Raw genomic sequence first — 21,998 nt, 5'->3', positions numbered from 1 at the left:
AATGCTGGCATATAAATAGGCTCCATGGCAGCTGTAACACTGATTACATATGAGATACTGCCAAATTCACACATTAAATGGAAAACCAAAGGGAAATGAACAGTCCTTAATCTTGTCCAGCTGCTGTTATCTGTGTGCTCCTTGTTGCTATACTAGTCACAGCATTTTCAGACAGAAACGTGAGCGGCACATTAGCAGTCTCCTCTAAGGCAGTCTGGCAGAGGCTTGACGCAGTCTGGGCTGCGAGGGCCATACTGACATTTCTGAGGCCCTTTACCATTAATAGCTCTGTAGCTCTCTCTTATTAGGAAGAGCTGAGCATGTTCTTCTCTATAATCTCTGTAGATGATTTTTATGCTTTGCATGCAAAACAGCAATGGGACATTCTAAACGTACCTTGGCACTAACTCCACAAATGAATCAGCATCTAAAGAACAGCCATCTGAAGCTTTCTGCACATTATAACTGACAGGCTGATTTACCTCTTTCCCGAGGCTACAAACTAAAACCACTCAGAACAATGAATTCAGTCTAATTTCCATTCTTTACATACTGTTCCTCACCGATGCCAGAGTACATGTACAACCTGAGCGCTTTGCAATTCAAATGTGCTCCAGCCCGGTGTCCTCCAAGAGCACACAGATACTTCTGTGTATCTTTAACCAAAGCATACAACCTAGCTTCTTCGAATTGCCATTTTCATTTTTTCTACATTTGCCTATAAAAGTTTCCTTTTTCCTAAACCTCCAAGTACAGCATTTTTTTGGGGGGGGTGGGGAGGATGGGGAGAGGAGAGGGAAAGAAAAAAATAAAGAAAATGAGGAGAAGACATTCAAATAACCCCTGCAGGCTCCTCTGCTCCAGGTTTCCGACAGCAGCCCCCAGGCTGCCAGCAGCCAGCGGCACACTTTGGCTGAGGCTGAGGAGCACAGTGATACAGCAATACCGACCACCGCTGCTGCGACGAGAACAACCGCAGGTGGATGACTGTTGTTACGCCCAATATATGGGACCGGTTTCTACGTTGGGATGAGAAGTAGGAAGGAAGAAGCACTTCCCTCCCCTCACATGCCATATCCTGGTCTTTCACATCTTGGGACGTACTGGCTGCACAGATTAGACATAGTGTAAGATTTCACAGGGAAAGCACCTTCTTTTGGGAAACACAGACCAAATTTTATCCTTGCAGACAACAATAACACGTAACTCAGCCTTTTAGAGAGCTAATGAGTGAAAGCCAAGGAGGGGATATTGTGGCGGATCAATTAGCAACTCAGAGTCATCAATGCCCCAATAAACTGATCTGTTTCTACTGCAACACACTCACAGAGCTTGCAGGGAGTTAAGTTTTCATCAGTCTCACGTCTGTTAAACACATCATCCTGAATGGATTAGGATGAATAGAAACAATTTGTGAACAATTCTTCTTCTACCACTGACCTTGTGCTCATTTTTTCTCTGCCCAGCAAGCTTTAAAATCCTCAGCAGAGACAGGGAATGCTGAAGATGAAGGCAGCAAAACCTTTCAAGAAAAGCATCTCTCCCCAGGGAGCAAAATCTACCTGTGGATCCAGGCAGGAGCAGTGGTCACCGGGACACATTCTCCATGACCTGCAGGGATGGTTTTGACTAGCTGTTGTCAGCATGTTAACATGGGCGCTGACGTGACCAAGAAAGGAAAGGCATAGAGAAGAGACCTAAGGGCAAGAGGGTCACTCTGTGCCATTGCAGACAACCACAGCCCCTGTGGATGTGGTTTCCCCCAGCAGCCATGTTGCCCAGGTGGCTGTGTGGGAGGTTGCTGGAGATGGAAGGGATAGCCCTGGGAAGGGACAGGGGCCCTGCAGTGGAGACCCTCCTCCTGTAGAAGAGAAGAAAGATTTGGACCCAACTGCAAAGACTGTGCCTCGTGGATCCGATCCCAGGCACTGAGTCACAAGGGAGAATGCCAAGAAGGCAGCTACCCATCCTTACCATGTCATCCTCAAGGTGGCTAAGATTTCAAGCTAGTGATATTTCTAAACGAAAAAAAAGTATGCGGCAGAGGTAGTATGTCCTGAACCGCACCCTGCTGCATGGAGCAGCAGGCTCTTTCTGTATGGAGAGATCCTGATCATAGCAATTCATGGGTATCCTCCCAGGGCAACTGTGTACCTGCATCAACAGAGAGCATAAACAACGATCTGAATTTTCACCGGTGCGGACCTCTCTTCAAGATGGCCACATCTAAAAGGAGCACTAGCAACACAAGGATACGTTCTACACACATCCTAACACGCTGCTGCAGTCCCTATGCCTAGCTATTAAGCAGGAGATGAAGGAAAAACTAAAGCACTCAGAAGCCTATTAGGATTTCGACAGAGCGAGGCCACAATCTACTCAAAGCAACGTCGCTCTTAATTAAGGTTCAGTCATGGTTCTAAAAATAAGCATAACAGACGAGGCCAATTAGAAAGAAGTCGGACCATAATGGTGTCAGCTTGATGTGTCTTTCACTGAATCTGTCATTTTAGGCTCACAGAGCCCTTCTGGTAAATTATGTGGCAGGAGAGACCTGGAGTGAGCGCTGTCCCTTCGCAATTTTGCCTAAAAAGGAGGAGGACTCATTAGAAAGACCTGAAGTGTATGAAATGTTATTTCATGTCGTGGATCTTGGGCAAGAGTGTCTCCTCACCTATAAAGGAAAGCGAGAGTCATAACCCCCACCCCTCTTCATCCCGAGATTAGAACATTTCCTAAGTAAAAAACACACTGAAAAAACCCTCACTTCAGAACACTTAAATGAAATCTGTGAATATTCTCGTTCCTGGAGAATTCTTTTCCACAATATGTTAATCTCTGCAGCTTCTAGATGTCAACTCTCCACCCAGGGAATCCCTTCAGAGTATCTCACAGTTTTTAGCAGCCTCAATCTTAAACCAAAAAAAAGAAAATCCTTCAGAAAAATACCCCAGCCACGTTCAGGGCTCTACCCCAGATCAGCCTGGCCTTGTGTGTCTCTCTGGGCCCTTTCCCAGTGGCAGAGCAGATGTCGTGCCTGCGTGTTGTTTCCAGTTGACGACAGACACCATTCGTTTTTTCCCTTTGACAAGCATCACTTGGGATGTCTGGGTTGCATCACACCAGGCCCTGAGTGCCACTCAGAACTGGGAGACAGGTACCGAGCTCCCTGAAGTCCCTCTGGGGCGAAGAAGCAGAGAATCAGAGGTTTCTGCTCAGATTTCCTACCGTTACCATCGCCAGCTCCTCGGGACAAACTCCCGACAAACCATACCACTGGAAAGGAAAGCCCTGTGTGAAAGCAGGGGTGACAGCCACGTATGTGGATGTACACAGAGATTTTTTTCTACCGTTCTCAACTCCACACGAGGGAAACAGACCGTCTCTCTTCCTCCTCTTCTCTCCCTGACACCACAAGTAGGCAGAGAAACACGGTGCAGAAAGATTATTTTGTGGGTGGGAATGGCCAAGGGCACAGCAATGTTCATCATGCTGCCCCTGGTGAGGGACAAGGTGTGTATGGCTGAGGATACATGAAAAGGTCAAGTGCTGCAGCAAAATTTGCCAGAGTTTGCAGAAGACCAAAGATGGCTTCTCTGGAAAGAAACGCTCTCCACCCCAGGCTGCAGAAGGAAGTGCTGGGATTGCTCAGAGGTGATGGCAGCTGTGAGCAACGGTCGCTCCTTAGTTGAACTCAGGAACAGTCAAACATTGTTATTAATGATTATTGGTCTTGCACGTCACACCTCTGTGTTATCACATTTCTTTGGTAACCCCTAGGCTGTCTTATCCAAGAAAGGGGTGTTTATCCATTTTCCAGAAAAGGAAACAAAGGCCTCAAGAGGTGAAGTGACTTAGGCAAAATCACCCCGTGGGCCTACCGCAGAGTGCACAGCTAGGAACTGGGCTGTGTGCTGCTGCTTCATTTTCTCTTCGCCCAAGCATATGTCTGACAGATGATATTTAGATTGAGGACTTTGCCCTACACAGAGAAAGGGTCCCACTGACATTCCCTGACACTAACCAGACAACAGGCTTCAACAGGAACAGCAGGGCTTTGGTTATTAGTGTGAGAGATGATGTATACAAGCTACATTCATGTTGATTACTAGATTCAGGACTTTGTCCTACTGGGATCTTCTGACAGCTTTCGTTTTTAAAGAAAGCATTATCAAGCAACATGATAAGTGTGACTTAAGTTGCAAAATAAAAAGTGTTTCAGATCTCTATTTCAAGAAAGCACTTGCTGCCAGGATAATGCTTGCCGCTGTTCCATCTGTGCTGCTCACACAGGACTGTGGCTTAGACATGTGGAAGCCAAGACAGCCTCCTTCCTGGTACTTAGAGCATGTGTAGGCTTGAAAGAGGACCTGCAGAGTACTGAATTAAAGATCCTCTACAACTTTCCTCTTGCTACAATTTTACTCTGTTTCCTTCACAGGAAAAAGAGGAAGAAAGAACAGACATGGAAAAGAAACAGCAATCTGACTTACAGTCTTCGAGAAGGACCCTATTTCCTGTCTTCTCCAGGCATTCACATCATCTCTCAGAGCACGGGCAGAAAATCTCAGCAGCCAGACCCTACAGTGGCTTCCCCTGCCCATGGCTTTGAAGAAGTCACAGAACTGCATTGATTTATCTGTATTGATGAATTGGCCCAACAGGATTAATTCAAATAATTTTTCCTCATTCTTCTCCAGTCAGTAAATTAGTTAAAAAGACAGAAAAACAAGCATAGCTTAGATTCTTTCACCCCCTGATATCAAACACACAGCAACTTGCAACAGGAGAGACTTAGAAACAATGGAAGGAATGTGTTTTCCTAGTCTTGTTCAGTGCTTAGGAGGAACTCGGTGGCTGGCAGCAGAAACACTGCCCTGTGAGCCTGATTATCCAAATGTAACGTGGACAATGAGTCACGGCAGGTAACCAAGGGGATTTTCAGGGCAAGCGTTTCAGGCAGTAGCTGGGTCCTCCTCCAAGTTACAGGGCTACAAATCACAGGCAAGGCTAATAAACTCACCACCAAACTGCTAATGTAGAAACGATAAATGGGAGAGAAGAAGAAGGTCCCTTAGGTGCACGCACTGAATATATGTACGTTTTTGTTTTTTTTTTGTGTGTGTGTGTGTGTGTGTGTGTGTGGTTGATCTGTTCAGAAGCAGACTGCTTGCTGAGGTACTGCAAGGGAAAAACAAAGGCAAAGGGCATCAAGGGGAGTTTAAACCTTTAGCTAGTCAGGTGAACTCATGATTTACTCCTAACTGGGAATTCACCTTCCCACTGTTCCTGCAGAGAGCGGGTGGGATAGGTGGCTGTCCTTCAGTATATCGCTGGGGCTTGCACCAGCTGGGCAAGTGAAATGACAGATCTGCAGTGCTCTAACACAATGCAAGCCACAGAGTGGCCAACAAACCTGTCCTCTCCCTCTGGGAATCTTTTAATTACTTTGTTAATAAACATTTTTTTGGTGAAAGACACCCCTGCATCTGGATTTCTAGACCTAATTCTTCCCTCCTTCTCATCTCAGATTGCCCTTTACCGATGGGTAGAGCTGTAGTAACGTGGCTGCACTGCAGTACCACCCTGGCCTTGTTTATTTTGCACAGTGGAGGAAATGAGGCAAGCTTCACTGAGCAATCGTTCAGTGTACACTCGGGAGGGGGAACTGCAGACTGGTGCAGTGCTCCTCTTTTCCATGGATGCTCAATGCAACACCTGAGAAACCGGTCCTGAGCTCTGGATTTCCCCTTTGAATAAGGATATTCATTCATCACCCCAAATTTCAGAAACCGATTGGGACTGCTGACAGTCTGTCGCCTTCTTCGCCTGGGGTGGGTCTGCGGAAAGTAAACAAGCAGGGGAATTGCAGCCGGCGCTATGGCCAAAGCAAAGGCCGCTGAGTCTGAAATACCCTCCCACACTCAAATTCTTATACATTAAAGCAACTTCCTGTTTGTAACCAAAGCTTCAGCCCGAGTTAAACTGAGATATGCAGACACAGCCTCTGACACTGCCGGAAAAGTAAAGCAAAACATTGGCTCTGCATCCAAAGACAAATTAAGCCAAGTGAAATGCTAAACATTGGAGCTTCTGCGAAGTTCTGCTGCTAGATCAACAGGCAAGTGGGGTTTACAGAGGGCGTATGCTGAATAACTCATTGCTATAGGAACGTGGTGGATGTACGGGAGCTCCTTTCCCAAATTTGCTGTGGGTAACGTACCTCAGGAACTGCAGAGTCCCACACCCCAGCCAGAGATAAATCTCTCCCTGATAAAACTAGCTTGAGCAGAGATTTCAGCCTCTGGATTCTGCTCCATCCAAAAGAGATATAATCTGTGGTGCAAATCCCCATCTGGAGGAAAGCAATACAAATTTAGTGAGGTTACACACATGAACACTTGCGGGAGAGCTGAGCCCTTTCTCCTCCTTTTGCAGCCACCTGGGCTGTGCTGGCTCAGCATCCTTAACTATTTGCAGTGACTAAAAGCTGGAGCAAGTCCACTAAGGTCAGTGAGTTTGCTCCAGAAGTGCATCCTTCCTGATAAGATCAGAACATGACTTCACATGTCACATTCCCTTCTCAGCTGCTCACTAATAGGCACTGGGCCACATTTCCTCCCACTATAGGAAACCAGTACAGCTTCTTGACTTCAGATAAGTCAAGGTCTGGCCTGAACGCGATGTTGCTTTGACTTCATGGTGCAAATCTCAGAAGACTGAGACAAAAATCTATGAGGTCATCCAGGTTACCATCTGACTGATGTAAGAGGCTCTTGATGCCAGCTGAAGCTTTGCCTGAGTAAATGCAGCAGGATTTTGTCCTCAACTGCATGGTCAAAGGAAGGAAATTGGGCTCTGCCACAACACTGGCCGATTCAGAGCAATTCAGGAAACTGACTTCTGAAGGCATTTAATAATTTAAAAGTGCAGATAGGTACTCAGTGGGGTTGTCATGAATGCCAAGCTCCCACTGAAACTCACAGACTCAGAAGAAGCCAGCTGATTTTGGAAAGCTAGACACCTAAAGCTGGGAAGCCACAGCAGGCTTACACCACTTCTCTGAGGATATTTTGGTCCAGCATCTCTGATGAGCTTTACCACCACTGACAAAAGTTTTTAAGGAGAAAAGACACCTCTTCAGGACTCCTTCACCGTGAGCCACCTTCAGGTGTATTGGCAGCTAAAGCAGTAACTATTTTACACCCAGCCTTATGCAGATGTTACTGACATCCAGCAATGTTGATGCTTGACTCGAGGCCCAAGAGGTGAATTCATTTCCCATGCTGAAGGCAAGGAAGTCTTGGGAAAAGGTGGGTGTGAAATTCGGAAACTCCCACAAGAGGGGAGTGGAGTTTGCCAGCCGCTCTCCAAGAACAGCAGCCACAAAACACACACAGCAGATAGGGACACGGATACACGCACTCTCACCTGGTCTTCAGCCGTAACTTAACTCCTCCCGACCACGTGGTTTTGCTGGGCTGAAAGTCAGTGGTCACACAGTCCAGACTGAGCGGGCTGGGAGACAGGTTGGTGCATCCCTTTGCTGCATGTGTGTCCCTGCCGAAACAAACCAAGGCCATGTAAACATTGACACACAAAACCTCAACCCTTGTAGCCTACGTTTAATAAGGATTTTAGGAAAGAAGGCAATACACAGACCCAGGGGGCGAGGCCAGGGCATCAGCCTAGTTTTAAAAAGTGCAAAGAAAATGTCACAGAAAGCCACGTGTATCCCTTTTCTTCTCTATGTCATTGCCCAGGCAGGCTATAAGAGTGAGATTTTGCTCTCCTTTATACCCAAGCAGTGCTCAGCCCCTGCGAGTGCCCCTTAAAACTGTTTCGGAGGAGCTGCACAATACCGCAGCGCTGCTTCTCGGCACACAGGAGCGAGATCAGCTGCGGCATCCATGGCACAAAACTCATTATTCTACATCTGCATTTTGGGACTCTAAATCCCTAAGTGTGGGTTCACTTCCCTAAGTGATCCCCAGGCTCAGGGATTCCTGTGGGATATGCCCTTTACACATGTAACCACCTTAGGAGAGCTCAGGGAACACTCTGAACACACAGGAGAAAGGTCCACACAGTGAGAGCAAGAAAGAAAAGCCTATCCCCCCTCTACTGATACTTCCACAAAATTAGCAAACAAATATTTACCCTGCTTCATCACATGCATGCAGAAGGCACACAAACATCGTGTAACCATCACTTCAGCTCCTTCCTTCCTTCCTCCAGGCACAGGAGAGCCTGAAAAGATCCAGTATTCCAACTCGCTCCCATTTTTAGCACTGAAACGCGGGAGAGAGTTGAAATTTCTGCTTGCTCAAGGAACCCCCACGCTGAATAAAAGCGCGTCTGAAAGGACCCCCTCCGCGCCTCTCTCGGCCCACAGCGGGCCGTGGCCCGAGGTGCGCTGTAATTGCCTCTTGTTGCGTGCTTAGCGGGCTGCAGGCTGAGCGCACATGCCGGCATCTGGGGCTTTGGATAGCTGAGATGGCTTGGATGCCATTCCAGTGAGAGGCCAGCCGTCTTTGTGTCCGGCTCGGTCCTCCCCCACGCTCCCTCCCCAAGCCCCCACGTGCCAGGCAGGAATGTTAAGCCTCACATTGCAGATGAGATACACCAGGGAAGCGCAGCAGCACTTTCACCTACATCAGGGAAAATGATTGGACCAGAACGGCCTTTTTGCTCTTCCTGCTTATCTTCATCCAACTTTTACTCCAAATCCTGCCTTAGCTGCCTTTTCTTTCCGTGTGCCAAATCCCGTTCTGCTTTGTCTCTGCCACCCCACTCCTCTGAGATGATGTCAAGCCTCTCATCAAACTAGAAAGATCCCCCTCCCTGCTCCTGTACCAGCCTTGCTATATTCTAAGGAGCACAACCCCCTTTACTGCAGCCCTGTGAAGTGCCCATACCGTTAACTGCTCCAATTCTTTTTGCTTACTAAGCTTACCATGAAAGATTACTGATTTTCAGAGATTTCACTGCAAGATAAAGGGTGGAAGGCCTGCTACAGATGAGGATTTAAAAGATTGCACATAAAAATGTATATACACACATAGGCATACAATTTTGTAAGCAAAATATATTTCCTACTGTAGAGTTTAGAGAACAAAGTCCCCCATTTAAGTCTTTGGATGGAAACACCGGAGAGATGGTCCCAGCCACAAAGAGCTGCACTTCTGCCCCTACAACACTGCCCCTTGAGAGATTTCTGTGACAAGGGGCCCCACAAAGCACCTGGCAGCGTTTAAGCACAGCTCAAATTCGTGGCGAGGCTGCTATGTATCGTGCTGAAGCCTAATGAGTTGTCTCGCTGACAGCATCGTGGCAGGATCCCATCAGACGCGAAAGGGTGTCAGCAGAGGCACTTGTTGTAACTCCAGGGTAAATCCTGACTGCCCTGCTCAGGCCTCATTTCCCGCACAGGGAACTGCCATCCCTTACACCTCCCGCGTTTGCGAACGGGGCCATAAAGAGAAGTTTACCTGGAGATCCTTCACAGGCAGTACCATGCTGGGGTGACATGACCTTAGTTTAAAGGGGGGGACAGGCACTTGGCTGTGACCGTACCTGCCTCACTGATTTGGGGTAACCCCTGCATGAGTCAAGGGCAAAACTGGGGGCTGGCCCAGCAGCCTTTTTTGCAGAAGTGCCGATGCCTGTGGCTCCTGCTGATTTTGAGGGGCAATGCAGGTGCTGAGCCCTTTTGGAAAAGAAATCTGGATGTCCCAAAGTGCCACAGTGCTATAACCCTCATCACAACACCAGAACGCTTACAAAGTCAAGCCGATTTCTTTGAGACAATTCTCAGAGGGCTGTTTCAACCTGTTTCAAAGCAGATACTGACATAGTGGAAGATGATCGTTGCCACGTTCATAGGAGGCGCCTCAGATGAGCAATGAACTTCCCTAACACACCTCTGGCAGTGCTCAGCCGTAACCTCCCTGTTCATTTCCTAAATAGCAGACTTTGGCTCTCCCAGGCTACACAATAGCTGTACTCCTGCAGTGAGCAAAGCTGATCACGTCTCCTTCCCAGTCAGCTATCTCCAAAGTAGCCAATAACAATATTTAGGACTGGGAAATTGCCCCTATGCCAAATACATAAGAAACAGTAAGCAGCGTGAGAAACTGATATAAAGGAGTAAGTGCTACAGCTTCCTCGTCACCAGAGCCAAGTGATCTTTCAGCACTTCAGGTAATTTTTTTTCTTTTTTCCCCTAAAAACAGCTTTCGAGACACATGAAGAAATCAAGAGACAACACAGACTCTAAACTGTGCTGTGACCAGAGCTTTCTAATAAGTCACTTCCAAGCGTTCCCATATGGATCCACACAGACCCGACCCTCACAATCAGTGGCTACAAGCAGCGGGAGGGTAAACAGCTTGGGTGTTCCCCCTCGCACAGTGAGAAACCCGTGCTTGCCAGCATGCATAACTTGGGGGTTTACCTCGCAGAGACAAAGAAACGTTAATTAGTGTCTGCATGGGCTCTGGGGTTGTTGTTCGGGGGTAAGAAGGAAATGCAACGGAGTTTTTCGTGAGCCTCTTAAAAAACTATAATTACTGAGCTCTGTGTAGAACGGCAGGCTCAATAAGACATTGAAAACTAATCAGCCAGTCTATAAATAACGCCATTAATCAAGCCCAGTGGGGAACACAAGAGATGAGGATCCTTCCGCCAGTGAAGCGCACAAACATCAGGGATGGAGCACAGCAGCCCTTCAGCAGTGGCCACTGCCGGGTGCTTTGCTGGAGAGGACGAAGCCCAGGCAGGGGTGCCTCTAGCAAGAGCACAGCTGGCTGAGCAGGGAAAATACCTGAGGCCAGCACCAGGGCTGCAGCTGCAGAGGTGGAGACCTCCCTCAAACAGCACCCACAACCCAGCACCTTTCCTCCCCCTGCAGCTTTCTCCCTCATACTCAGTCAAGCGACCTGACTGCCTATCCAGGAAGATTTTCTAAGACATTTCTAAATCGCTTTCTAAGGCAGCTCAGCCTAACGATCAGGAGCATGCTAATCTCTGTAAAGATATCTCTTCAACCATCGCATGGAAACAACCATCCTAGTGCAAGGATGTTGAGGGCCTACCTTGCATCTTGACCGTCACCACTCACGCCTTCTCCTTAGAGTGACCATTCTCCCAAAGCCTGAGCCGCCCCCAGGACAGCACAGAGCGCCGGCTCTCTGCAACAGGACTCAGCCCGCTGGGATGCACTTTAGTGTCAGGGCTGCATTTTATTTCGGGATGTCGCAAAATGTCTCCTCACAATTGCATAGCTAAAAAGTATCCCCGGCAAGGAGTGGCCTGCAGTTGTTCTTTTTGTTATCATGTTGTTTCTAAAGCTTGTGAGCAGGAGACAGGAAACCTAGAGCAGTCTATTTAAAACTCCTTTACCTCCCACCTGAGGCTGGCAGCTGCCTCTGAAATCCTTCTTTTTCTGCAAAGTTCATGTTTAATTATGAATTGTTATTTATACTTGCTGCTTGCATGGTGCCTTTGGTATTTAATACCACACATGTTAATAAGGAGCTGTACAAAGACACTGGTCAGCTTTTCCCTCATCTAAAAATATGGCCTGTTAGGATTTTTTTTCTTGATGCTTGCTCGACAAACAGCAAAAGGATACAGTGCTACAGATTTAAGCCTTTTTTAAAGAAAAGCCTGCTCCTCAGAAATTTCATTGCCCCACAGCTTGGTTGCCTCTGCCTTGTGCAGGGAGCACCAGCCGCCAGAAGAAAGAGGCAGCGCCTCTTGACCCACGCAGCAATAACTCCTCTGCACATCCAGCGCTGTCTTTTTTGAATCAGACATCTGCAAAGCGTTCCCCTGTTTTTTATCACCCTCTTCAAAGCTCGACAAGAAAGCATCAGTGGCCTTATTTTATAGAAAACAACTCCCTACAAGACCAGTGTGCCTGTTGCTGCCATTTCATGTCTCACGTCCTTTCCCAGCCGCCACAGTCCCTGCAGAACTCATTCGCTGCTTAGGGAGGTCCTTTGCCTCTGGCCAGAGATGACTCTGACCTCCTCTGGCTGCCTTATCTGCCTCCTGCGCTGACCTCCCATTACCTGCATACTTGAAACGTTTCATACCATTTATCTTAACCTTTTGGGCTCTTGGGTCTTCTTTCTCACTTTCTTTGGTCTTCCTTATCCTTGAGTATAACCTCCACATTCCAATACAGACTGGTTTCCTAAATCAAGCCTGGACAATATGTGGGGGCGCGTGCCTCTGCCCAGCAGACCCTCCGACAGTTATGCCTGAACCAGCTGACCAATTTCAGCCAGGGTCTGCAGAGATATTATTCTCAATGAATTAAACTCAACGTTTCATAAGAACAGTTCCTTGAGTAATGGAAGTAGCATAAATCATTGCTCTCATTGAGGAAACGCTGCGGTGTGAGCTCAGCTGCCTGGCTACAGTTCCCACAGAAGAGAGTGATATTATACAGGGAAGCCATAAAAAACCAGGCTTCTGAAGTTTTGTCTGCTCATAGCATTTGTTTTCCAGCACATAGCCTTACACTTCTTCTGCCTGTGCTGCCATCCTGTAGTCTGCTTTTCTGCTTAGCTGTCTGGAGTTCCAGGTAAAAGTCTAGGATACAGTTGAGATCATCCATAAACAGCGCCTGGAACTACATTTACGTTTAAAAATTATTAAAGTTTTGGTTTTTTTTTTCTAAATGGGTATTCTTCTAATGGTTCCACCTCTTGCAGTCGTGATTACTCGTTTTAAACTAACGTCAGGTTTGCTGCCACAGTAATAGAAGACCTAAGTCCCAAAGGATCAAACCCCCAAACATTAATAGGTTTAGTAATTTTCAATGTCTCGTTACTTCTAAGCCCACTGTTATACCTAGAAGAGAGGATGGGGCTTAAATTCTCATTTTCAAATCATTCAGGATCAACAGGAGTGTTTAAAACCGTTATCAGAATTAAAGGCTTTCCTAGAAAAAGAACTGCTCACATGCTGATGCTTCTGAAATTGAGATTAAAGCAAGGAACTCCTCTTCCAAGTTCTACAGTGATGTGTAGGCATTTCCTGATATTTTCCCCTTTGTCTTAAATCAGAATGTAAGAGGCAACCCTCCTCTGCTACAGAACCAGCCAACAGCACAGCACAGACACGAAAATAAGGAGAAGCAGCAACAAAGCAGAACTCGACTCCGACAACCCTGCAAGGAGAGAGATGAAGGAGTTAAAGCTGCTGTTTTATCCTTACAGCACCCCACGTTACACAATGCCACAGGGCTTCCTGAGATCCCCAGCTCAGCCAAGTGACATAAGGACAGTTCGGCAGCTTCACCTCTGGCTATCCTCATCCTGCAGGCTACAGGAAAGCTCTCAGCAGCTGATGAGCTGGAGTTACGTCTCCTTGTGAATGAAAATGCCGCCTCCATGACAGCGCCCCATCTCTTGGCAAACAGCAAGCCTTCCTGCCTCCTCCATGCCATTAAGGAGAGGGCTCCGCCGGGCAGGGCTACAAAAGGGGAAAGGGACCACCCTCATCCCGGGCACCGACCTTGCGCTCGCCAGTGGGCATGCTGCATTGCAGATCCTCCTGCTCCGCCTGAAGTTAAAAGACTGGATTGCTTACGTATTTCTTATTTTGTTACCTCCTGTGGCTGTTACAGAAATAGCCTGTAATCCACATATCTGTCACGCTCACAGAATCTCCTTTAGCTGAAGTGGAAGTGCCCTGTGTGTCAGAGCACAAAGGCCCAGGTCCTCCCCCGGACAGAGCACATGCAGGTCTTAGCTGGTAGCGGCAACGTCTGCACAGGTTTGTTAGTCTGTGCTCATGGGATCCCCAAGCCACACAAAGAACCGGGACCAGCTGGAAATACTTGGACAAAACAATTTTTTAATCAGAAAAATTCTTGTAAATTGAACTGAAACTTCTCCCTGGAGGGCATGCAGTTTGGACTAAAGCTTTTGCTGGGAAAGTCTCTCAGTTCCCGGGTAAAATCTCTAGGCTGCCTCTAAGGACACTCACCTGAAATGGGGAAGAGCCAGGTTCAAGTCCACAACCTAATGAGGCAGATAAGGAATCCAAGGGGCTTTTCACAGACACCTCAAAACACAACAGGCTGTACTGGTGAAAACCCACGGAAGGACTTTTTCATCCTTCCGGCAGAGCAAGACAGGTTTTGAAATCTCAGTAAAGCTTACTGAGCACATGAATCTTGGGACCAAATTAGGTATTCCTCCTTGAGTTCTGCAGCAAGATCCAAGTCTCAAATAGAAACAATAATATCTACGTCTTGGATTCAGATGGGTCAGTAAAGTTCAGGGATAAAAACACACAGCTCAAAACCTTTCAGAGTGCTGCCGGCTGCTGCTTCTAAGAAACAGGGTTATTTAATACAAATATTTTTGTATGCATCCCAGGGACATCCATGCTGGTGTCTGTTAGGACAGGGTTACTAGGGCTCATCTTCGTGCCATAAACCAATCACCAAAAAGGAAAAGAAGAAATTTTCCAGGAACAGTGCAGAGGTGGCTTGTACTTTTCTAAAAGCACAGGTCATTGCTTGAAGGCAAATTAAAGGGCTAAGAAAACATGGAGCTGTTTTGGGATGGCAAATTTTAGATGGACATATCTCACATTCAATCACCCATCGCTTTCAATCTAATGGCTCCTACATGGTAATGCTGAGCACGTGGTATTTCAGGGCAAAGAAACACAGAGACCGAGAAGTCACTTGGAATTAACGCAGACTCACATCTTTCCTTTTAGGAAGGCTCTTCACTTACACAACTCCAACTTAAACAACTTCAATGAGCACTGACCTTCAGGTCCACCGAGAAAAAATCTGGAGAAAGGAAACCTCATTTTGACAGTGCAATACCACCTAGTCCTACTCGTCCAGTGTTTTTCTGGCTTTCCCTTTCCTCTGAGACCGGATGGATTTTATTTGACCCGACCTCAATCCCACAATCTGGCTGCGCTCTGTTTGCACAGACGCACACAAATGCACAAACAAGCCGCTTCGGTGGCGCCATACCTGTTTGCAAGCAGAGATCTGAAAGGAGTGTTCGCATTCATTTGGGTTCCTCACTTCATTTGGTATTGGCCAAGGGATCTTTGAGAAAATGAACTCCCTCTTTGTCTCTGAGGGAGACCTAATCCTCGTTCTGCCCTGGAGGATTACTGGGTACTTAGAAAGGCGCTCACATGCACATTTTTGGTTTGTGCCAGCTGCGTTTGGGTCCACAATATGTAATGTTCGCTTTGGCCTTTAGATCTGACAATAGGCGTTCCACTGCACCCAGACCTTAACCCCACAGACTGCCACCCTTTTAAAGACACCCTAAATCGAAGCTTTCTGAAATGTGGGCTTTCCCTTGCTTTGCATGAGCAGTTCGCCCTCAGACAGCGCATGTGAATTCAGCGTGCAGGCAGGCAGCTGGGCACGCAGCCCTGAAGCTCAGAGTCTTTTCTTGTGCTGCCGAGCCGGCAGTCGGAGTGCACGGTTCCCTGTGTGGCCCTGCCAAAAAGACCTGGACCCGAGCTGGAAGGAAGAACCTGTAGGGCTGAGAAATTAGCTTTTATCCTTAGTCAGTTTCTGGCTTTTTAGAATAGAAGTTTACAGTTATACTCAATTATAGCTTACTGTTTGTGCCTCAGTACCACCCAGAGAGCCTGCCCGTTCAGGCTCTGGAGCCCAACGTTTCTGGATTGCACACAGTGATATATAACAAAATAAAAAATTCCTTTTTATTATAGGAAAAATGATTCCTATAATAATTCCAAAAGCCCAGCTCCGCAGCACCAACTCTGTGCAAAGCAGGGCTTTTACCACCGTGGTTGTCTGTGCACAAGGTGGGTTTGTTGCTGGCTTTGATTTTGCTCTACCCATCAAGCTCAGGAGCCTTTACAACCTACTGGTGCTCCCACACGGGTAAAGTGTGCTCTGTGCAGCTCTGGCCCAAATATTTCTAGGATCATGGCTTAATTCTGTAAAGATGTAGTTCACTGGAAGTAAAATACCCTCATTTTCAGCTGCTGTAAATTAGTACTGACTTGAGCGGCACTCTGCCAGCTCGGGGGAGAGCTCACCTTCTCAGGAGGTGAGAACTGAGGTTACAACTGTCTTGGTCTGTCAGATGATACCACCACAATCCACCCTGACTCTACTTGTACGTGAAATGCTTTCCTTCACCTTGCACTCACAGAGTTTTAACCCCCTTAGAAAAAGGTTCTACCTACTTACTGTGTCAAAACAAAAGTAAAAATAGAAGGAAATGATATTTTCATTCTATTCTACCCCAGAACGAACAGGACTATCTATAGACTTGCTCTTGACCATGATTGAAAATCTCTTGGGTTTTTACAGACACTTCAAGTCACACCGGCCTTTGGGTACACTGTGGGATTTGCTTGGGGAATCAGAGCATCCCCCCTCTTCACAGGCTGTTCAGGACCAGGATGCCATTAGGAACAATCTTTTAGACCTGGCCATAAAAGGTCGGGATCAACTGTCTCTGAGGTGCAGAAGTGCTCAGATCTGTTAGTCAGAGGTGCCTGCAATGAAGACGACGTACAGCAGAGCTCACGCAAGCAGAAGAATCACTAACACATCTGTCCGTTTAAGGACCACGACTACCGCACACAGGTAAAACAATAACATTATCTTTCCAGGTTCTGGCATATCCCAATGCAGAATCATGCTGATTAAAAGTAATTAGCAAAAATTACAACATTTAGCTTTTCTTACATAACACAAAACAAAGCACAAGCTGTCCCTGAAGGAAACTGTAAGCTAAAATTAATAATTGCAGCTCATACAAAGAAAGGCATGGATAAGAAGGAAGCAAAAGTCATACTCGTATAAAATAAGGACAGGTTTCCATCTTAGGATCAGAGAATTAAAACCATTCCATGGGAAAAGACTACAAGCCCTCCATGCTAAAAAAATAGTTACGTTCAAAGGGAGAGATTCATTAAGCAGAAGATATTTTCCCAGAATTACTCTTCTTACACTCACCCTTCAGAACTGTGATATTTTCCAGATACGAAAGGGCCATCCTAGAGAGGGGTCTGAATGTCAGGCAAGACTTGTCCCACCTGGGACCTGGCCGCGGGGTGCAGACCCGAGACTTGAAAGGCAAGACTAGCCCTCACTGGGACCTTTTCCAACAGCATGTAGGAGCTGGGGCCAGCCTCAATCTGCTGGTGCAGTGGTTTGCGTGAGCACTTCCTAATATGTTAAAGGCAAAACAAACTAGGTCAGTTCAGACCAACAATGTAAATGGTTTAAAGCTAAAGATTAAGGGAGTGCTTACATGAACTGTTCCAGTGGCAGATGGATGAGATCTCTGGCACTGATGAGCAAGTGAGGGCATTAATCTTTTCCACCAGCACAGCTGGATCTCTCTTCCTGGCTTGCATACACAGTGCACTTTAAGGAACACGTCCTGAAATTTTACCCTAGCAGTTCTCCTTCGAAAACATGGATGTTACTGAAGTGCTGGAACAGTGGCACAGCTGTTTCTTGAAAAACTGGTCTCAGTGGTTGGTACTGAGCGAGTGACAATCTGAGTGTCTCTTCAGAGGGGGCAAAAGAAAGCCTCATATTCACATTTGTCACAGGTGTGGTGGACATTCGGCATCAAGAACAGACTCAAGTCTGCAGCTCAGTTGTCTCTCTGCTCTCTAACCTGATTATTTTGCAGTGTTTCCTGGTATGCCAGATTTTAATTGCAGTAACTTGAGGGGCAGAGTGCATTTTACAGGCCTAAATCACCTTCACAAGTGTAGCAATGCCTAATCCCCAGAATATGGTCTACTTATGAGCTGCTCCTCCATCCCCCTCACCCACCTCTTCTGGGACAAATTTCTGAATCCCAAATTTCTGAATCTCAACACAGCATCCATTTACTTCCTCAGGACTTCAGCAGATTTGCTCAGGTGAGAAATGAGTATAGACTGAGTATAGAGTAAGGATTTGGCCAGCTGCTTTACAAAACTCAACCTCTGCAGCACCATTTCGCACAGAGACCTGTAGCTCTCAGCAATTGTAGTATAGAAAAGCAAACAGAAGACTACGGTTACCACAGAACCCATCTCTGCCTGTTAGCTGTCCGTCCATCCCTGAGGCAAGAAATGCTAATGTTGGTTCATCATACCTCCTCTGCACCATGTTAACTGGACAGGTCCAGTGCCTGGAAACCCAGCACCACTCTTGCCTGGTGCTCCGCCTCTGTGCATCCCCACTGTGCTCACAGGAACTGGCCTTCCCGACTCCACTCCCCACCGGCAGCGACAGAGGCCCCCGGCACCTGTGGCTCCACCAACAAAGTCAAGGGCCAGCCACCTACCCCTGCCCTGCGAAGCCAGCTGGAGTGCGGGGCAGTGGAGGGCCGGCCACCTCGGGCCCCGTGCCGGTGGTGCGGGAAAGGCAGCCCCACCGCACACCCCTGCCGTGAGGGGCACGCTCGGGGGATGTGCCCAAAGCAGCTACTTATAAAAAAGAAGCAGGAAGGAGCTGAAGAATAGGCAGGACCATAAGCGACAATAAAGCAATTATTCCAGTTTCAGCAGGCTGAGGAAGCATTGTAAGGGTGGAAAAAACAAGTGGGCTTGAGTGTCATGATTGGCACTGAACGGAGATGGATGAGAAACTAACACCAGAGCCACAAAAACCTTTGCATTTGCCAGCAGCCCCTGGTGCGATGCTGCCTGTCTTTGCACGGCACAGCTAAGTAGAGTTTAACTCATCTCTCTGAAGAACTCTCTGAAGTCTTATACAGCCTACATAGAAACAGGATTAGTAACATCATCACTGATACATGAACAACTGCTAATAGTAAAGAAGTCATGAACATTTTTCTTTTATCATAGGGCTGGGGAATGTAGAAATTTCAGGCCATTCAGGAGCATAAATAGACCTCTGCCTTCCTCCTGCTGAAAAGATACTACACCTACCTCTCCTGTACACAGCCCTATGTGTGGGAGCTCTTCTATGTGCCCTGCCAATAGGAAAACTATGCTACATCACCTCATCCAATGTGTTTTGGTCTGACGATCCTGAGTCCAGACCCAAATCCTCGTCTCAAAGCAAGATCTGAAGTTGGTACTTCAGATGCTCTACTGCATGTGCTGCAGGGCTGGATTAGCACCCGCAGAGGCTGGGGGAAGCTCACACATTCACCTGGATGAGGTCAGGGTCTTGCCCAGTGATGCTGCCCTTGAGTACCAACGGGGCAGAGCACCTCCCAGTAACACTTAAGAGAAATTACAGTAAAGATCAGCATATGGCTTTGATTTCCAGGGAAATGTCTCAAATCTTGCTGGGTTCCTGGGAACATGAAGGTTCTACTCTGTAGATAAAGAACTTTTCACATCTCTCAGGAAACTCAGAAAACCCCACTCAGCCTAGGTGCCTATCAACTTTTAATGAGACCTTCCTCACAAGTCACTTAAGATTTATCTTAAAAATCCACCCAAAACCACTCTGAATCAGTATGAACTGCTCCTCCTTAGAGCAGCTCCATGCACATTAAGAAGGCACGGAGGAGATGACCACCCGCTGCCGTGCCAACGGACAGTCTGACTCGAGGTCTTCCACAGCTAAGTAGAAGGCGGCCATTTACGAGTTAATGAAAGACAGCTCACATGAAAAGTTATTTTTCCCAGTGTGAACACCAGCACCCTCTCAAAGGAAGCCGCATCTTTGCTAGGGGCATGCAGTCATATATAGTCACAGTCTGGAAATCTCTGCTCTGCATGTCAGTAGGAAAAAGGGGAGCAATACATATCCCTGTATGTAGGCTGAAGTATGCCTCTCCTCATACACAGGACATGCTGTGACCATCCTCATTAAAAAAACAAAAACAAACCCTCCAAAATTAAGCCTTGGCGGAACCAGTCCCAAACACAAATTGTCATTTGATTCAGAAGTGCCAAACCCTTTCACAGAGCCAACAGCAAACCCAAATCCTATTAAGCAGCCATCAGTGTCAATATTTATTCCTCACAAATCAGGGACAAGTAGCCTAATAAATGGTGTCAGACTGAGCCCGGCGAGATGGAAGAGGAAGGGGATAGCCTTGGGGAAAGGACATGACATTAATCAACATCACCGCTGCAAAACGCAACAGAAACAAGGTAGTAAACTCATTAGCCACTTAGAAACTAAGCTCCTTTTTTTGCTTCGCACAGTGATAGCCCCCAGTTTCCAGCCTGAAGGTTTGGCATCCTTCACAACAAAGCCACCAGGCCCTATAAAATCTTTTCCTTTCAATCTACCTCTCAACACACACCTCTCTCTGGTCTGCAGAGGCTTTGCTGGCTTAACTGCTCTCTTCCCCGACACAGAGCAGCACCATCCTGAGGTCTGGACCGCAGTGCATGAAGCACTCAATTCAGCACGGAGTAAGAGAGCTCCCAGGCAAAAAACGTCTGCGCAGGAAGACAAACAAAACCATTATTTCACAAGGCGAACTCCTTGGCTGCAAGAGCCACTTCAAATATTGCAGCTTCTCCTTCTCCCCGTGGATCATTCCTGCCCCTGGGTGGTGGTATACGCCGTCTCGTCGGGTGCGCTAACAGCACCACAGCAGCACTGCAAACCTGGGAAGGGAACCAGCCCGGCTTAACTTCTGCCAGATGACTCTGCCGATGGTGCCTGTGCTGGAGCCCAGAAACAGACCCAGCTTTCCTCTGCATCTCCTCACAAATAGAAGTTCACATTGGGTGAAACACAACGACAGTGCCAGGTCTTTCAACTGATGTAGTTCAGTGAAGGTATTTGGATTTATATTTGCCCCTTGCTTAAGAGACAGGCAAAAATTTGGTTTTGTTTATATGCTGTTGCTAGGCCTTCTTTTAACCCCACATTTTCTTGTTTCATTTTAATGCTTGCTACACTGTTCCTCATCCTCAGCACCTGCAACCTAATAATCTGCCTGGAACCGCCACGACCGATATATACCCTTAACAGACATATTGTTGGGAAACCAACTTAAAAAGAACTCGTGAGCTGCCTAACAATATGGCTTCCTTCTCCTTGCCTAGATGGGAAAACACAATATTAAGACAAATAAACTCCAGGCTTGATATTTCCATCATAGCTTAGTTTTTCAAGCTATGCCTTATATTTGCTCCCATCTATCCAGGGAAACTTAGGCTGCCATAGCATGACTAGGATGCAGCCATCTTGCACAGGGGAGCCTCTCACCACTATAACTGTACCGTGCACTGGCCATCAGTTATCATCACATACTTTACTTAAATTAGTCTGAAATGGAGTCTGTCTCCAGCCTGGAGCCTGTTTGTAACTGCAAAGGAATCTGTGCCCTCCGTAACACACGAGACGGGATCAGGTCACTGCTGGAGAGCACTTGGCCTGGCTATTTTTATTGTCTGCCCGAATACTTTTCTTCAATGCCGTTTTAAGTTACTGAAAGAATCGTAAAGATGAGGTTTTTTTTAAAAAAAATAGATACACTGATAATCCATAGGAACTGTGTCCTTTTAACTTTTGGATGTTTCTCAAATCTTTGCTCTTGTTGCCAGGATGCTGAAGGCATTCTGAAGTCACAACATGATGAAATCTAATCAGGGTGAAGTGGGCTGGTTTCATTTTCATCAGATTCCTCTTTCAAAGGCACAAACTTACCCTTCTGATCCTTCTCCCTACCACTAGAACTGAGCCGATACAGCAGGTACTGCTACATCAAAAAAACCCCAGCCAACCCTCTTCCATCAAGAACAACTGATGATTGAAATTCCTCATGTTTCTTTAAACCTAAAGGACAGTGCCACTGATTCAAGGACTAGTGCAACTAGACTGTAAAGGATTAGAGAGGTGGCTCTCATTTGAATACAGGCAAGCATGCATCACATCATGGTTAGCCAAGCTTTTCACTCAAGTTAAACTTGGTAACAACCCCCTTAAATCATCACTTTCAAACATACACAGTCTTTTCTTGTGTGTCTCTTCTCTCCACTTCGGTTATCGCAAAGCTTTAGGTATTTATATC

General features: G+C 46.9%; 1 protein-coding gene across 3 annotated transcripts in view; it reads right to left on the bottom strand.

Moving 5' to 3' along the window:
* SHROOM3 (shroom family member 3) overlaps positions 1–21,998 on the bottom strand; it is a 152,898-nt gene that overhangs the window by 25,549 nt on the left and 105,351 nt on the right. For all 3 annotated transcript variants that reach the window (XM_075090009.1, XM_075090010.1, XM_075090011.1), the window contains one exon: positions 7,432–7,560. In XM_075090009.1, the coding sequence (XP_074946110.1) occupies positions 7,432–7,560 (129 nt within the window). The remainder of the gene's footprint in view (positions 1–7,431; positions 7,561–21,998) is intronic.

This window comes from Phalacrocorax aristotelis, chromosome 4 (genome assembly GCF_949628215.1).
Source record: "Phalacrocorax aristotelis chromosome 4, bGulAri2.1, whole genome shotgun sequence".
NCBI classification, from domain to species: domain Eukaryota; kingdom Metazoa; phylum Chordata; class Aves; order Suliformes; family Phalacrocoracidae; genus Phalacrocorax; species Phalacrocorax aristotelis.
The sequence above is the reverse complement of the archived record's forward strand: the minus strand, read 5'-3'. Positions and strand labels throughout refer to the sequence as shown.